We start from the raw sequence: 15244 nt of genomic DNA, 5'->3' as shown, positions 1-15244 counted from the left end.
TCCATCTCTGTGACTTAACCCACTCCAGTATTCTTGCCTGGAGGATCCCATGGACAGATGAGCCTGGTGGGCTACACTCCACGGGGTCGCAAAGAGTCGGACACGAATAAGTGACTTCACTTTCACTTTTGTATCTCTTAATCCCTTCCACCAATTTTGCTCATCTCCCCCCACCTCCCTTAAATAACTTATTTTTTTAATTAATTTATTTATTTTTTAATAACTTATTTTTAAAAGAAGAAACTTAATCTCCCTATACCCCAGGTATGTAATATTTAAAATACTTTTAATAACTGAGATCAGAAGCTACACCAAATAGTTTCTGGAGGGTCCATCTTGCTCTTGACACTGATTCTAATCACCTGGTCAGTAGTCACTGCTCATGTCACCCAAGGAATGCCCTGTTTGGGTACCACACAGAAGCATACACTTGCATGTGTTTGCAGATCACTTATTATTATTTCATACTTGTAGCACTCCTCCCTGCAACTGGCATAAACACTTGAGGGTGGCTTGTGTTTAGAAAATGTCTGGTTTCTGATTGTAAGTTGAGGCCCCACCCACTTATACAGATGTTAATTTAATAGAGAATTTTCTTTTCAAAGGAAACTACAAGTGAAAGCAATCTTGAAGAGTCAACAGCAGTTAGTTCTATAGTGCCAGGTAAGGATTTGGAGGTAGCACATGGGATTATATGAATGTGTACATATCTTTGTATATAAAGGATTTTATTACATTATTTATTTGTTTATGGCCAAACTACACAGCATGTGGGATATTAGTTCCCCAAACAGGGGTTGAACCTGCACCCCCTGCAGGGGAAGCGTGGAGGCTTAACCACTAGACTGACAGGGAAGTCCCGTATGTAGGGGATAATAGGAATATTTGTTTATAACTGTGCCCCCTTGCTTTTCTCCACAGAGGTGGCCCAGGGTGAAGCCCAGTGGTTTCAGGAGGCAGAGAGCCTGAGTGAGCGCCTGAGAAAAGTCTATACCAGTGCTCCTTTCTGCCACGTGTCTTTGCTTGAGCTCTCTTCCTGTCTAGCCACTGACCAGTGGCTGGATTGTGATCTGTCATTTGCTTTAAAACACATCACCAATCCTGTGCAAGAGCCTGTGGTGTTGCCTGAAGTCTTTGCTAACTTGAACTCTGTCATGTGTGTGGAGGGTGAAGCTGGGAGTGGAAAGACCATCCTCCTGAAGAAAATAGCTCTTCTGTGGGCATCAGGATGCTGTCCCTTGTTACACAGGTTCCGGCTGGTCTTCTATCTCTCTCTTGGCTCTACCAGGCCAGAGCAGGGGCTGGCCAGTGTTATTCATGACCAACTCTTAGAGACAAATGTATCTGTTACTGAAATGGGCCTAAGGAACATCATCCAGCAGTTAAAGAACCAGGTGTTATTCCTTTTGGATGACTACAAAGAAATGTGCTCAGTTCCCCAAGTCATAGCAAGGATGATTCAAAAAAAACATTTGTCAAGGACCTGCTTGGTGATCACTGTCCATACAAATAGGGCCAAGAACATCCGCCGATACCTAGATACAATCATAGAGATTAAGGCGTTTCCTTTCTATAATACTATTTCTATATTAAAGAAGCTCTTTCCAGGTGATTTGACCCGCCTGCGAAAGTTGATGGTTGACCTTGGAATGAATCAAACTTGGCAGGGAATTCAGAAGACTCCCTTGTTTGTAGCAGCAGTCTGTGCTAGTTGGCTTCAGAATCGTTTTCACTGGTCCTTTCACAGTGTGGCTGTTTTCAAGTCCTATATGGAATGCCTTTTCTTAAAGCACAAAACTGCAGCTGACCTTCTCAAAGCAACTGTGTCCTCCTGCGGTGAACTAGCCTTGAAAGGGTTTTTTTCATCTTGCTTTGAGTTTAGTGATGAGGACCTCATAGAAGCAGGGATTGATGAAGAGGAAGATCTAGCCATGTACCTGATGAACAAATTCACAGCCCAGAGACTGAGGCCAGTCTATCAGTTTTTAAATCCTGCATTTCAAGAATTCCTTGCTGGAATGAGGCTGACCGAACTCCTGGATTCTGATAGGCAAGAAGACCAAGATTTGGGACTTCATTATTTGAAACAAATCAACTCAACCTTGATGGCTATCTGTCCCTATGCCAATTTTTTGAACTGTCTCTCCAGCCATCCTTCAACAAAGGCAGGGCCAAAAATTGTATCCCATTTGCTTCTCTTGGTGGATAATAAAGAGACACTGGAGAATATATCTGAAAATGAGGACTATCTGAAGCATCATCCAGAAATTTCAGAGTTGATGCAATGTTTCAGGTTGATGTGGCAATTCTCTCCACAAACTTACCTTTCAGTGGCTTCGAAACATTTGCTAGCTCTGGCTGTAAAGGTTGCGTATCAAAGCAACACTGTTGCTGCATGTTCTCCTTTCATTTTGCAATTCCTTCAAGGGAGAACCCTGTGTTTGGATGTTCTTAAGTTACAGTATTTTTTTGACCACCCAGAAAGCCTGTTATTGTTGAGGAGCATCCAGGTCTCCATAGGCAGAAATACATTATTCAAAACAGATGATATGCCCCTTGAAAGAATTTTAGACAAATCCCAGGCACCAACTATAGATCAGGACTATGCTTCTGCCTTTGAACTTGAGAGTGAATGGAAGCAGAGTTTGGTTGAAAAACAGGAAAACATTAAGCGTTTTCATGACACGCGACTCAATGCTCCACCAGCCATCAGCACTGGCTATTGGAAACTTCCTTCAAAGCAGTACAAGATTCCCCTTCTGGAAGTTCATGTGACTAACACCAGTGCTGCAGATCAGGAGATGCTCAAGTTTCTAACAGAGGTTTTCTCAGCTGCACAGCACATTGAACTCCACTTGAACGACAGCAGGGGTTTTATTGAAAACATCCTCCCAGCTCTTGAGCAGTACAGGGCCTCTTTCACCAAGTGCTGCATAAGCCAATGTGAGCTGAGTGCAATAGAACAGGAATTGCTTCTCACTCTAACTTCCCTAGAATCTCTTCAAGTCTCAGAGAAAACCCATATACAAGGTAAGCTTGAACCTGTCTTAGATGACTATTAGGATGTGTGTTTCCACCTTTTCGCTCTTGGTTTTAAATGGATAAAAAATTTTTGAGAGCATGAAACTGTAAATCCTTGCTGATTGGACAGTTTACATTTTACTAATATATTTCTCTTAGTAATATGAATTAGTGAAAAGCCTCCAAATAATAGAATGACTTTCAAACTCTAATAAAAATAATAAAATGACTAATGAAGGCTCTTAGTAAACAAATGACTAGTTATTAGTAAAAGAATTATCTGTACGTAAATAATGCTTGAGAACTGCTCTCACCCACCTGCTTCATGGAAGAAAGGGCTTGTACCCTGGGAAATAAACAAGTGAGAAGTAACACCTCCCAGTTATTTTTGTCACTTTTCACTTGTCTAAGCAGTGTTTTAGAGTTTTTGGCGTAGACTGTATCCTCTTCCATTAAATTTATTCCCAGGTACTTGTGTTTTTGATACTCTTGTAAATGATACTAATTTTCTTCATTTTCTGATTGTTGCTAGTATGGGTTTGATTTTCAGCAGTTTGTTAAATGCCTAGAAGTGCTTTGCTTTATATCTTACTTGAGGGACACTGAACATTTTTTGAATCTATGTGTTGATATTTATCTTCAAAGTTAGAAAAATTTTGTTCATTTTTTTCAAATGTTTTTATTATGATAAAACACATTTTTCAGTATACAGTTTAGGGGCATTAAATAGAATTAGAGTGCTGTGAACCATCGTCACTATTCACTTCCACAACCTTTTCATCATCCCAAACTTTGTACCTATTAGATAACTCCTTCCCCTTCCCAGCTACTGAGATCTCTGTGAATTTGTCTATTCTGCTTCATGTAAATGAATACGTACAATATTTTGTCCTTGTGTGTCTGACTTCTTTCGTTTAGCATAATGTTTTTAAGGCTCGTCCATGCTGTAGCCTGTGTCAGAACTTCACTGCTTTTATAGCTAGAATAATATCACACTTATCTGTAGATACAGTGGCTTCCCTGCTGGCTCAGTGGCAAAGAATCCACCAGCCAATATTAGAGACAGGGGTTCTATCCCTGGGTTGAGAAGATCCCCTGGAGAAGAAAATGGTAACCCAGTCCAGTGTTGTGCCTGGGAAATCCCATGGACAAAGGAGCCTGGTGGGCTATGGTCCACAAAGAGTCAGACACAGCTTAGTGACTTAACAACAAATATACCATGCTCTGTGAATAATTCATCAGTTGATGGATTCTCGCACTGTTTATTCTGGCTAAAGCTGATGTGAACACGGATGTACAAATGTTACTTTAAGACCCTGCTTTCAATTCTTTTTGATTTATACCTAGAAATTATTGCATCATATCAATGATAGTAATTCTATTTTCATATTCAAGGAACCTCCAAACTGTTTTCCACACTGGCTGCAGCATTTTACATCCCTGCAAACAGTGTACCAGGGTTCCAGTTTCTTCACATCTCCAAGCTTTTTTTTTTTTTTTCTAAATCAGAGACACCCTAGTAGGTGTGAAATTATATCTTACTGTGGTTTTGATTTTCATTTTCCTGATGACTAAAATACTGAGCAACTTTTCATGTGCTTATTGGCTGTCCGTATATATTTTTTGAAGACAGTCTATTAAATCGTTTTGTCCATTAAAAAAAATGAAAGTTTGGATTATTTACCATGTTGTGTTAGTTTCTGGAGTATAGCAAAGTGATTCAGATTGTGTGAGTGTATACACATATGTATGTATATTTACGATTCTTTTCCACTATAGATCGTTACAAGATATTGAATATAGTTCCCTGTGCTATACTGTAGGTGCTTATTTTATACATAGTGGGTGTCTATTAATCTCAAACTCCTAATTTATTCCTCCCTCCTTCCTCTTTCCCCTTTGGTAACCATAAATTTATTTTCTATGTCAGTGAGTCTATTTTAGTTTTGTAAATAAGTTCATTTGTATTACTTTTTCAGAGCCCACGTATAAATGTTATCATCGTTTTTCTGACTTACGTCACTTAATATGATAATCTCTAGGTCCATCTGTGTAGTTGCAAATGGCATTATTTCACTCTTTTTTATGGCTGAGTAATATCTCATTGTGTGTATGTGTATCACATCTTCTTTATCTAGTCATTCTTGATGGACATTTAGGGCCTATGCCAAAGCCTTTGACTGTGTGGATCACAATACACTGTGGAAAATTCTGAAAGAGATTCTGTATATTGTCACCCTACTTATTCAACTTCTATGCAGAGTACAACATGAGAAATGCTGGGCTGGAAGAAGCACAAGCTGGAATCAAGATTGCCAGGAGAAATATCAATAACCTCAGATATGCGGATGACACCACCCATATGGCAGAAAGTGAAGAGGAACTAAAAAGCCTCTTGATGAAAGTGAAAGTGGAGAGTGAAAAAGTTGGCTTAAAACTCAACATTCAGAAAACGAAGATCATGGTATCTGGTCCCATCACTTCATGGGAAATAGATGGGGAAACAGTGGAAACAGTGTCAGACTTTATTTTGGGGGGCTCCAAAATCACTGCAGATGGTGACTGCAGCCGTGAAATGAAAAGACGCTTACTCCTTGGAAGAAAAGTTATGACCAACCTAGATAGCATATTCAAAAGCAGAGACATTACTTTGCCAACAAAGGTCCGTCTAGTCAAGGCTATGGTTTTTGCAGTAGTCATGTATGGATGTGAGAGTTGGACTGTGGAGAAAGCTGAGCGCTGAAGAATTGATGCTTTTGAACTATGGTGTTGGAGAAGACTCTTGAGAGTCCCTTGGACTGCAAGGAGATCCAACCAGTCCATTCTGAAGGAGATCAGCCCTGGGATTTCTTTGGAGGAAATGATTCTGAAGCTGAAACTCTAGTACTTTGGCCACCTCATGTGAAGAGTTGACTCATTGGAAAAGACTCTGATGCTGGGAGGGATTGGGCCCAGGAGGAGAAGGGGATGACTGAGGATGAGATGGCTGGATGATGGCATCACTGACTCGATGGATGCAAGTCTGAGTGAACTCCTAGAGTTGGTGATGGACAGGGAGGCCTGGCGTGCTGCGATTCATGGGGTCGCAAAGAGTCAGACACAACTGAGCGACTGAACTGAACTGAACTGAACTGAACTGAAGGTTGCTTCCATGTCATGGTTATTATAAATAGTGCTGCTATGGATATTGGGGTGTATGTATCTTTTCAGAATAAGAGTTTTCTCTAGATGTGTGGCCAAGAGTGGGATTGCTGGATTGTAGCTCTATTTTTAGTTTTTTAGGGAACCTCCAAACTGTTCTCCCCAGTGGCTATACCAATTTACATTCCCATCAACAGTGTAGGAGGGTTCCCTTTTCTCTATATCCTCTCCAGCACTGTCTGTAGACATTTTTTGTTTTGTTTTTTGTCTATTTGTAGACTTTTTGCTGATAGTCATTCTGACCACTGTGAGGTGATACCTCATTATAGCTTTGATTCACATTCTCTAGTGATCAGTGATTTTGAGCATCTTATGTGCTTGTTAGCTATCTATATGTCTTCTTTGGAGAAATGTCTCTTGAGGTCTCCTGCTCATTTTCAGGTTGGGTTGTTTGTTCCTTTGCCCATTTTTAAAATTGTGTTGTCTTTTTGAGTTATATAAGTTCATTGTATAATTGTATATTCATAATGTGTTATGAATATATCAGTTCAGTTCAGTTGCTCAGTCATGTCCAACTCTTTGTAACCCCATGGACTGCAGCGTGCCAGGCCTCTCTGTCCATCACCAACTCCAGGAGTTTACTCAAGCTCATGTCCATTGAATCAGTGATGCCATCCAACCATCTCAACCATCTCATCTTCTGTTGTCCCCTTCTACTCCCGCCTTCAATCTTTCCCAGCATCAGGGTCTTTTCCAGTGAGTCAGTTCTTCGCATCAGGTGGCCAGAGTATTGGAGTTTCAGCTTCAGCATCAGTCCTTCCAATGAATATTCAGGACTGATGTCCTTTAGGATGAACTGGTTGGATCTCCTTGCAGTCCAAGGGACTCTCAAGAGTCTTCTCCAAATCCACAGTTCAAAAGCATCAATTCTGCGGTGCTCAGTTTTCTTTATAGTCCAACTCTCACATCCATACATGACCACTGAAAAAACCATAGCCTTGACTAGGCGGCTAGAGAAGCCTCAGCAAGATGGTAGTCACTAGAGCGGCAGCTGCACAGCAGCTGTGCGGAGCCACTCGAGCAGCTCTGAGGAGATACCCTATGTCCAAGAGCAAAGGAGAAGCCCCAGCAAGAGGGGAGGAGGGGCGAAATCGCGTTTAGACTCAAACTCCATTGCGCCATAAACACTCAGAGGGCTCAAACAAACCTTGTGCACACCCGCAACCCCATGGACTGCAGTGCGCCAGAGGAGAAGGAGACGACAGAGGATGAGATGGTTCGATGGCATCACTGACTCAATGGACTTGAGTTTGAGTAAACTCTGGGAGTTGGCGATGCACAGGGAGGCCTGGCGTGCTGCAGTTCATGGGTTCCCAAAGAGTCAGACATGACTGAGCGACTAACTGGACTTAGATCTTTGTTGGCAAAGTAATGTCTCTGCTTTTTATTTATTTTTTTGTCTCTGCTTTTTAATATGCTGTCTAGGTTGGTCATAATTTTCCTTCCAAGGAGCAAGCCTTTTTTAATTTCATGGCTGCAATCCCCATCTGCAGTGATTTTGGAGCCCCCCAAAATAAAGTCTCCCACTGTTTCCACTGTTTTCCCATCTATTTGCCATGAAGAGATGGGAACAAATGCCTTGGTGTTAGTTTTCTGAATGTTGAGTTTTAAGCCAACTTTTTCACTCTCCTCTTTTACTTTTATCAAGAGGCTCTTTAGTTCTTCTTCACTTTCTGCCATAGGGTGGTGTCATCTGCATCTAAGGTTATTGATATTTCTCCTGGCAATCTTGATTCCAGCTTGTGCTTCATCCAGCCCAGCATTTCTCATGATGTACTCTGCATATAAGTTAAATAAGCAGGGTGACAATATACAGCCTTGAGGTACTCCTTTCCCGATTTGGAACCAGTCTGTTGTTCCAGTTCTAACTGTTGCTTCCTGACCTGCATACAGATTTCTCAAGAGGCAGGTCGGGTGGTCTGGTATTCCCATCTCTTTCAGAATTTTCCACAGTTTGTTGTGATCCACACAGTCTAACGCTTTGACATAGTCATTAAAGCAGAAATAGATGTTTTTCTGGAACTCTCTTGCTTTTTCGATAATGCAACGGATGTTGGCAATTTGATCTCTGGTTCCTCTGCCTTTTCTAAATCCAGCTTGAACATCTGGAAGTTCACGGTTCACATACTGTTGAAGCCTGGCTTGGAGAATTTTGAGCATTACTTTACTAGTGTGTGAGATGAGTGCAATTGTGTGGTAGTTTGAGCATTCTTTGGCATTGCCTTTCTTTGGGAAAGAATATATTCATTATATGAATATATAATTATATATATTATATAATCATAGTGCAATTACATATAATTTTTGTTGGCATGTGGTGTATAAAGTATTTTCTCCTATAGAGTTCCCTTTTCACTGTCTTGGTAATGTCCTTCAATCTGTAAAGTTTCAAATTCCCACTAAGTCAAATTTGTCTATTTTTCTTTTGTGCTAATGCTCTAGGTAGCATATCAAGAATCCACTGTCAGGGCGGGGGCGAACAAAAGAAAAAGAATCCACAGTCAAATCCAAAGTCATCTTTTCTTCTAAGGTGTTATACGGTTTTCGCTCTCAAATTTAGGTAGTTGATTCATTTTGAGCTAATTTCGTATGGCGGTGGTCGAACTTTTGCATGGAGAAATTCAGTTGTCTGAGCCCCATTCATTGAGATAGTCTCATTTTTCTGAATCCAGAGTGTAATACAGGACTTTTATATAGTAGATAAGAAATAAAATATTGCCTGCCATATCGGTAAACAAAGGATGTTATAGTCATCAGCAATTGCAGTTACACCCATGAGGATGGGCCCTGAAGAAAGTCAGGAAGGAAACAAAGACCTACCATCTAGCAGTCATTAGGCTGCAGCCACCCCAAAGGTGCAGCTTGAGGAAACTCAGGATGGGAAAACACAGGATGCTAGCTCCGGATAGCCGAGGTGCATATCAAAGGAATGATTTCAGTGAGCCCAGACTGTTGCATCTTCTCATACACAGAAAAGCGGCAAATTCCTGGAGACATCTGGCTTTCTTTTATTGACAGCAATCTTTTGCCCGTTGTTGGAAAACTGCTTCCCCCTAATCTCCTTGGAGCAATTTTCTTAGGCTTGCTTGAGATGTTGCCTCCCAGACTTGAAGCCCTAAGAAAGTCCACTGAATACAATAATTTTCATACTTTTAGGTTGTGCATACATTTTTTTAGTCAACATACTGGTAAATGCTACAAAAAGCATTATTTTCATATATGTGCTTCCTAAAAAAGAATGTCTTATGGTATGTGAAAAGTTTTCATTTGAAAATATGAAAATAGCTTGATGAATCAAAATGAGAGTTTGAAAATTTCCATTTGGAACTCTTTAAATTAATAATGGGAAACTGTGTGCTGCTTTCTAGACCAACTCTTTCTTAGTTTGGACAAATTCTTGTGCCTGAAAGAACTGTCTGTGAATCTGCAACAAGATGTTTTTTCAGTCATTTCTGAAGAATTCCTAAATCTCCACCATATGGAGAAATTATTGATCCAAATTTCATCTAAGTGCAGTTCTTCCAAATTAGGTAAGTGTGGCACTTTGATTTACTTATCATCTGGAAAAGCTACCTGGCCAATAATTAAGAGTTGAAGATCTGAGGGTGTAACCTATAACCAAGGTAAGTTGTGGGGACAGTGCTCATTGTTATTAAAAAAGCAGAGAGCTATTTGTGATTGAGCCTTTACTACATGCTATGAATTATTCTAGCACTTTATAAACATTAACACGCTTAACCTTCATACCCATTCTACAAGGTAAAGTAATCATTTTATATAGGAAAATGGAGTTATAGAAATTAACTAATTTGCTTGAGGTCACCCAGAAAAGGAAATGGTAAATTTGCAGTTCAAACACAGGAATTCTAACTCTTAAATCTGAGCTCTTAAGCAGAGCATACTGCCTCTCCAAAAGTAGTTTGCAGAGTTCTCTTACTCTGTTTTCAAGTCGCTCTTACATTGCCACTTAGCGATCTACCAGATCAGAAGGAAGGAAACCGGCTGATTAGTAGTAATCAGAAGCACTTCCCTGTTTCCCACCAGCCTATTCTCTTGGTTAATGAACAAGCTGTACAGCTATCTTTCTCAAACGTCATTTAGCAAGGTGACGTAGGCATCCTCAGTTCCTTAGTTTAACACAGACGAAACACTAGAGACTGTGTGAAGAAAGACAAATCTCCAGTGAACCGACATGCAGATCTGCACGCAAAGAAACCTTGTAGCTGAGGCTGGAAGTACTCGTTTTCTTATATTTCTCAGCAATTTTTTCATCAAATTTAGGTTTTGCTTCAGACTTGTCACTGACTTTATGTTTCCTTGTGTAGTGTTTCTATAGTGTAAGCGTCACGTGCAAACTAGAGACATTAGGATACTAAAGCTGAGTCAATGCATTATATGGAGGAGAAAATGGATCCACAGAGAGGGTCAGTAACAGTTCACATAGCACATCAGTTAGTTACGGAACCTGAACCTGAGCCCGAGTCGTTACATCATGATGCCTTATTTCAACTAACTATTGCTGAAACAATAAATTAATTTTATTAATTTTATATGGTTAATTCAGATAGAACTTTTCAATCTCTGATTTCTGAAATCTGATATTTTATCTGACAGTCAGATTAGTTGAGAATTCTCCAAACCTCCAAGTTTTCCATCTGGAATGTAATAGCTTTTCGGATTTTGAATCTCTTGTGACTGCACTTGCTTCCCGCAAGAAACTTGAAGAAATTAAGTTATCTGGACACTGTTTTAATGCCAACCCATTTGGTAAGAGCTATAATTGTAAAATTTTGGTTTAAGATGCTTTTGTGGACAGAATCATAGTCAAATTTAAAAACATGCATTTGATGGCAGAGAATAAAACCATTGCAATAGATATCTGATCATAAATGAATTTTCAAATAAGGTATATTTGTTTCCTTAACAGACAGATGTTTAAACATTTCTAGTAATGAGAACTGTTTCCTGAGTAAAGATTTGTGTTATCTAGTTAAGTCATACTAATCAATTCAATCTGAATTATAGTAATTTCTATCACTTTTGAAACACTCTTTGCCGTGCTTAGTCGCTCAGTCGTGTCTGACTCTTTGTGACCCCATGGGCTGCAGCCTGCCAAGCTCCTCTGTCCACGGGGATTCTCCAGGCAAGAATACTGGAGCAGGTTGCCATGCCCTCCTTCCGGGGATCTTTTCAACCTAGGGATCGAACCCAGATTTCCCACATTGCAGGCGGATTCTTTACCAACTGAGCTACTAGGGAAGCCCCTTTATACTCTTTATAAATACATTACTTTTTGGTGTAAGAAATGTAGCTGACATAACTAAATTTTAATTTTCCCTTTTATAGTCATTGTTTTGCCAAATTTTATTTCTCTGAAGATATTAAACCTTCGGTTCCAATATATTCCAGATAAGGAAACAGCTAAAAAATTTGGTATGTTTATAACACAGTGCCTTTTACTTACTCTTGATTCTTTCCCTCCACAAAATCCTTCTATTTTGCATTAGCTATAATAAATTACAATATGTTTTAGCTGCCCTTGGTCATTAGGAGGGAGGGATAGCGCTGCTCAACTTTACGCTCCAAATTCCTTGATTTCACTTTATGTCTTTCAAAGCAATGTTCTTGAAGCAATTCATTTCTTAGAATATGTGTTTCATCATCAGTTCAGTCGCTCAGTCGTGTCCAACTCTTTGCGACCCCATGAACCACAGCATGCCAGGCCTCCCTGTCCATCACCAACTCCCGGAGTCTACCCAAACCCATGTCCATTGAGTCGGTGATGCCATCCAACTATCTCATCCTCTGTCGTCCCCTTCTCCTCCTGCCTTCAGTCTTTCCCAGAATCAGGATCTTTTCAAATGAGTCAGCTCTTCACATCAGGTGGCCTAAGTATTGGAGTTTCAGCTTCAACATCAGTCCTTCCAATGAACAACCAGAGCACTATGCAATTTAATTGCCAGTTATCCATCCCAAACAAGTTAAATGCCTGTTGTTTCAAAGTTTTCCAGAATATGGGGAAAACTACCTTTTAAGGTTATGAACACTCTAAGTGAACACCTAGACTTAACAAAATGATAACTATAGAAACTACCTTTTCTATTTATTTTTTTATGATTATAATAACAATATATGCTCTGTAAAAATTTCTAACAGGTCTTAGAAGATAAGTGTATTTTTAAAAATTAAGAATTTTTTTTAAACAAAAATGTTTCTGAATTGGACAGCCTTCACTCTAGCAGACAGAAGGGAGCTCTGAGGAGCTGTACAAAATGAAAGACTTTCATAAGCAGAAGGGAGCAGTGACAGGTGATTTAAAGTAGGCAAAAATGCCCATCAGTCATCACAAGGTTACTTTCCTTTAGGCGATGGGGATGGCAGATGCTGACTGGTCCATTCCTGATGGACTAGTTTAAGATTCCATTTCTGGGGAGCCAGAACTGAGTCATGGTTTGGTGATATGGAGCTTGTTGTCTTATTTTTAACACAGGAAAATATAAGGATAGTCAGTAGAGATGAGAAGCATATAGATGGCAGATGCTGACTGGTCCATTCCTGATGGACTAGTTTAAGATTCCATTTCTGGGGAGCCAGAACTGAGTCATGGTTTGGTGATATGGAGCTTGTTGTCTTATTTTTAACACAGGAAAATATAAGGATAGTCAGTAGAGATGAGAAGCATATAGCAGGAGTGCTATCAAACTTCAGCACACTTAAGGAGCACCTGGATCTCTTCTTTTTCCCTTCTCCATCTTTTGGAGGCAGCTGTGTGTATAGGGGAGGGGCACAGGGGCTGGGGCTGCAGAGGCCAGACCAGGGGCCAAGGGGGTGGCCATTTTCTTCTCCAGGGGGTCTTCCTCGACCCCAGGATTGAACCTGGGTCTCCTGCATTGCAGCTGGATTCTTTACTGTCTGAGCCAATAGGGAAGCCCACAAATATTGAAAGGGGAGGCTAGAAGGAAATTTGAGGTCTTAAATTAGAATTGGAAATACTGGTGTGGACTCGTGGTTTTTAACCTATATAGGTAGTTATGGGCATATCTGTATATCTCACTATACATATGTATATATACATCTCTCAGCTCAGTCAACAGAGAGACTCAAAAGTACCCTAGTAGTAATGAGCATACCAACTACCCAGATCTTGACTTCTAAATATTGGCCTCCCTAAAAGGAACCAGGGTCCTTGGAGAAATAGCTGATGTAAGAACTGGGACAGCGAAAGGAAAAGCCTGCTACATTGTTTTATGCTAGGAAGTGTTCAAAACATGTCCAGGTATGAGGCCGCAGAAGTAGAGAACTTTCTGGGGATCAAGTGATCTAAACTGGACCATGCTCAGGAGGGATCAAAGTGAAAAGACAAGTTATGAGAGTGGTGGATTGTGAGGTTAGTGCGAGAAATCGCTGAGGATGACAGCATCACAGAAAGGAAGGGGGCTAAAAGCATTGAGGAGCTAGCATTAATAGAAAGAGTCCAGCAGGAGCTTTGGTCTGAAAGAGGAGATAGTTGGGAATTCTTTGACAGTCCCGTGGTTTGAAAAAAAAAAAAACAGGAAATGGGGAGGGATGTGAAGTTCATTCTGAACTTCTGGACTCCAGGGCAGGAGGCTGATTGGGGAAGGACGGAGGATTGGTTCTCTAGAGGCAGCAATGAAGATTAAGGTGTAGGCTGACCCCTTTCTCCAGCCTCTATGCTACACGGAACCTCCTAAAATGTATAGGGTTTTGATGCTTTGGATTACAATTATTTGGGAACACAGAACATAGTTGTTTTTTTTGTTTTTTTGTTTTTTTTTTTTTTTTTGTCTCTTCTGATTAGCCTACGCTTTAGGTTCTTTAAATAACTTGGAAGAATTGATCCTTCCCACTGGGGATGGGATTCATCAAATGGCCAAACTGATTGTCCAGCAGTGTCAGCATCTTCAGTGTCTCCAAGTTCTCCAGTTTTTCAAGACTTTGGATGATGACAGCGTGGTGGAAATTGGTGAGCTAACCCTCAGATGAACTCAGCTCACATGAAGGCCAGTGGTACTACTCAAGCTTTCTGCTGCAAAATGTCTATAAAAACATTTTCCTCTCTAAAAATGTTCAACCCATTTCCCACTTCCTCATTTTCCCTATCATAATGTTCCCTCTAATGTTCTGTGGGTTTTTGGTTCATTCTTTTCAGATTTGGGAGTAAAAGATAGCCTCCTGTTTGAGACTATACAAACCTTCAAGTCCACTCTTAACCCACAGTGTTTCAGACGGCTGGCCACATACCCTCCGTATACTCCTTTTTATCAGTCAGTCAGTTCAGTCGCGTCCAACTCTTTGTGAATCCATAACTGCAGCACTCCAGCCCTCCCTGTCCATCGCCAACTCCCAGAGTTTACTCAGACTCATGCCCATCGAGTTGGTGATGCCATCCAGCCATCTCATCCTTTGTCGTCCCCTTCTCCTCCTGCCTTCAATCATTCCCAGCATCAGGGTCTTTTCCAATGAGTCAGTTCTTTGCATCAGGTGGCCAAAGTATTGGAGTTTCAGCTTCAGCATCAGTTCTTCCAATGAATATTCAGGACTGATTTCCTTTAGGATGGACTGGTTGGATCTCCTTGCAGTCCAAGGGACTCTCAAGAGTCTTCTCCAACACCACAGTTCAAAAGCATCAAGTCTTCGGCTCCCAGCTTTCTTTATAGGCCAACTCTCACATCCATAACCACTGGAAAAGCCATAGCTTTGACTAGATGGATCTTTGTTGGCAAAATAATATCTCTGCTTTTGAATATGCTGTCTAGGTTGGTCATAACTTTTCTTCCAAGGAGCAAGCCTCTTTTAATTTCATGGTTGCAATCCCCATCAGCAGTGATTTTGGAGCCCAGAAAAAATAAAGTCCCTCACTGTTTCCCCATCTATTTGCCATGAAGTGATGGGATCGGATGCCATGATCTGTTTTCTGAATGTTGAGTTTTAAGCTAACTTTTTCACTCTCCTCTTTCACTTTCAAGAGGCTCTGTAGTTCTTCTTCGCTTTCTGCCATAAG

The 15244-nt window shown here is 40.5% G+C and overlaps 1 protein-coding gene across 3 annotated transcripts in view; it reads left to right on the top strand.

Moving 5' to 3' along the window:
- The window catches only part of NAIP (NLR family apoptosis inhibitory protein), a 42517-nt gene that overhangs the window by 23714 nt on the left and 3559 nt on the right, over positions 1 to 15244 (top strand). Inside the window, exons 9-14 of one of the 3 annotated variants that reach the window (XM_042233702.1) lie at positions 606 to 663; positions 922 to 3030; positions 9591 to 9752; positions 10837 to 10989; positions 11569 to 11655; positions 14054 to 14206. In XM_042233702.1, the coding sequence (XP_042089636.1) occupies positions 606 to 663; positions 922 to 3030; positions 9591 to 9752; positions 10837 to 10989; positions 11569 to 11655; positions 14054 to 14206 (2722 nt within the window). Of the gene's footprint in view, positions 1 to 605; positions 664 to 921; positions 3031 to 9590; positions 9753 to 10836; positions 10990 to 11568; positions 11656 to 14041; positions 14207 to 15244 lie in introns of all 3 variants that reach the window. The other 2 variants (XM_004017115.4, XM_012096791.3) reach the window with 2 other exon arrangements.

This window comes from Ovis aries, chromosome 16 (assembly GCF_016772045.2).
Source record: "Ovis aries strain OAR_USU_Benz2616 breed Rambouillet chromosome 16, ARS-UI_Ramb_v3.0, whole genome shotgun sequence".
NCBI classification, from domain to species: Eukaryota; Metazoa; Chordata; class Mammalia; order Artiodactyla; family Bovidae; genus Ovis; species Ovis aries.
Note: the sequence above shows the minus strand (reverse complement) of the source record. Positions and strands in the feature narration are given on the sequence as shown.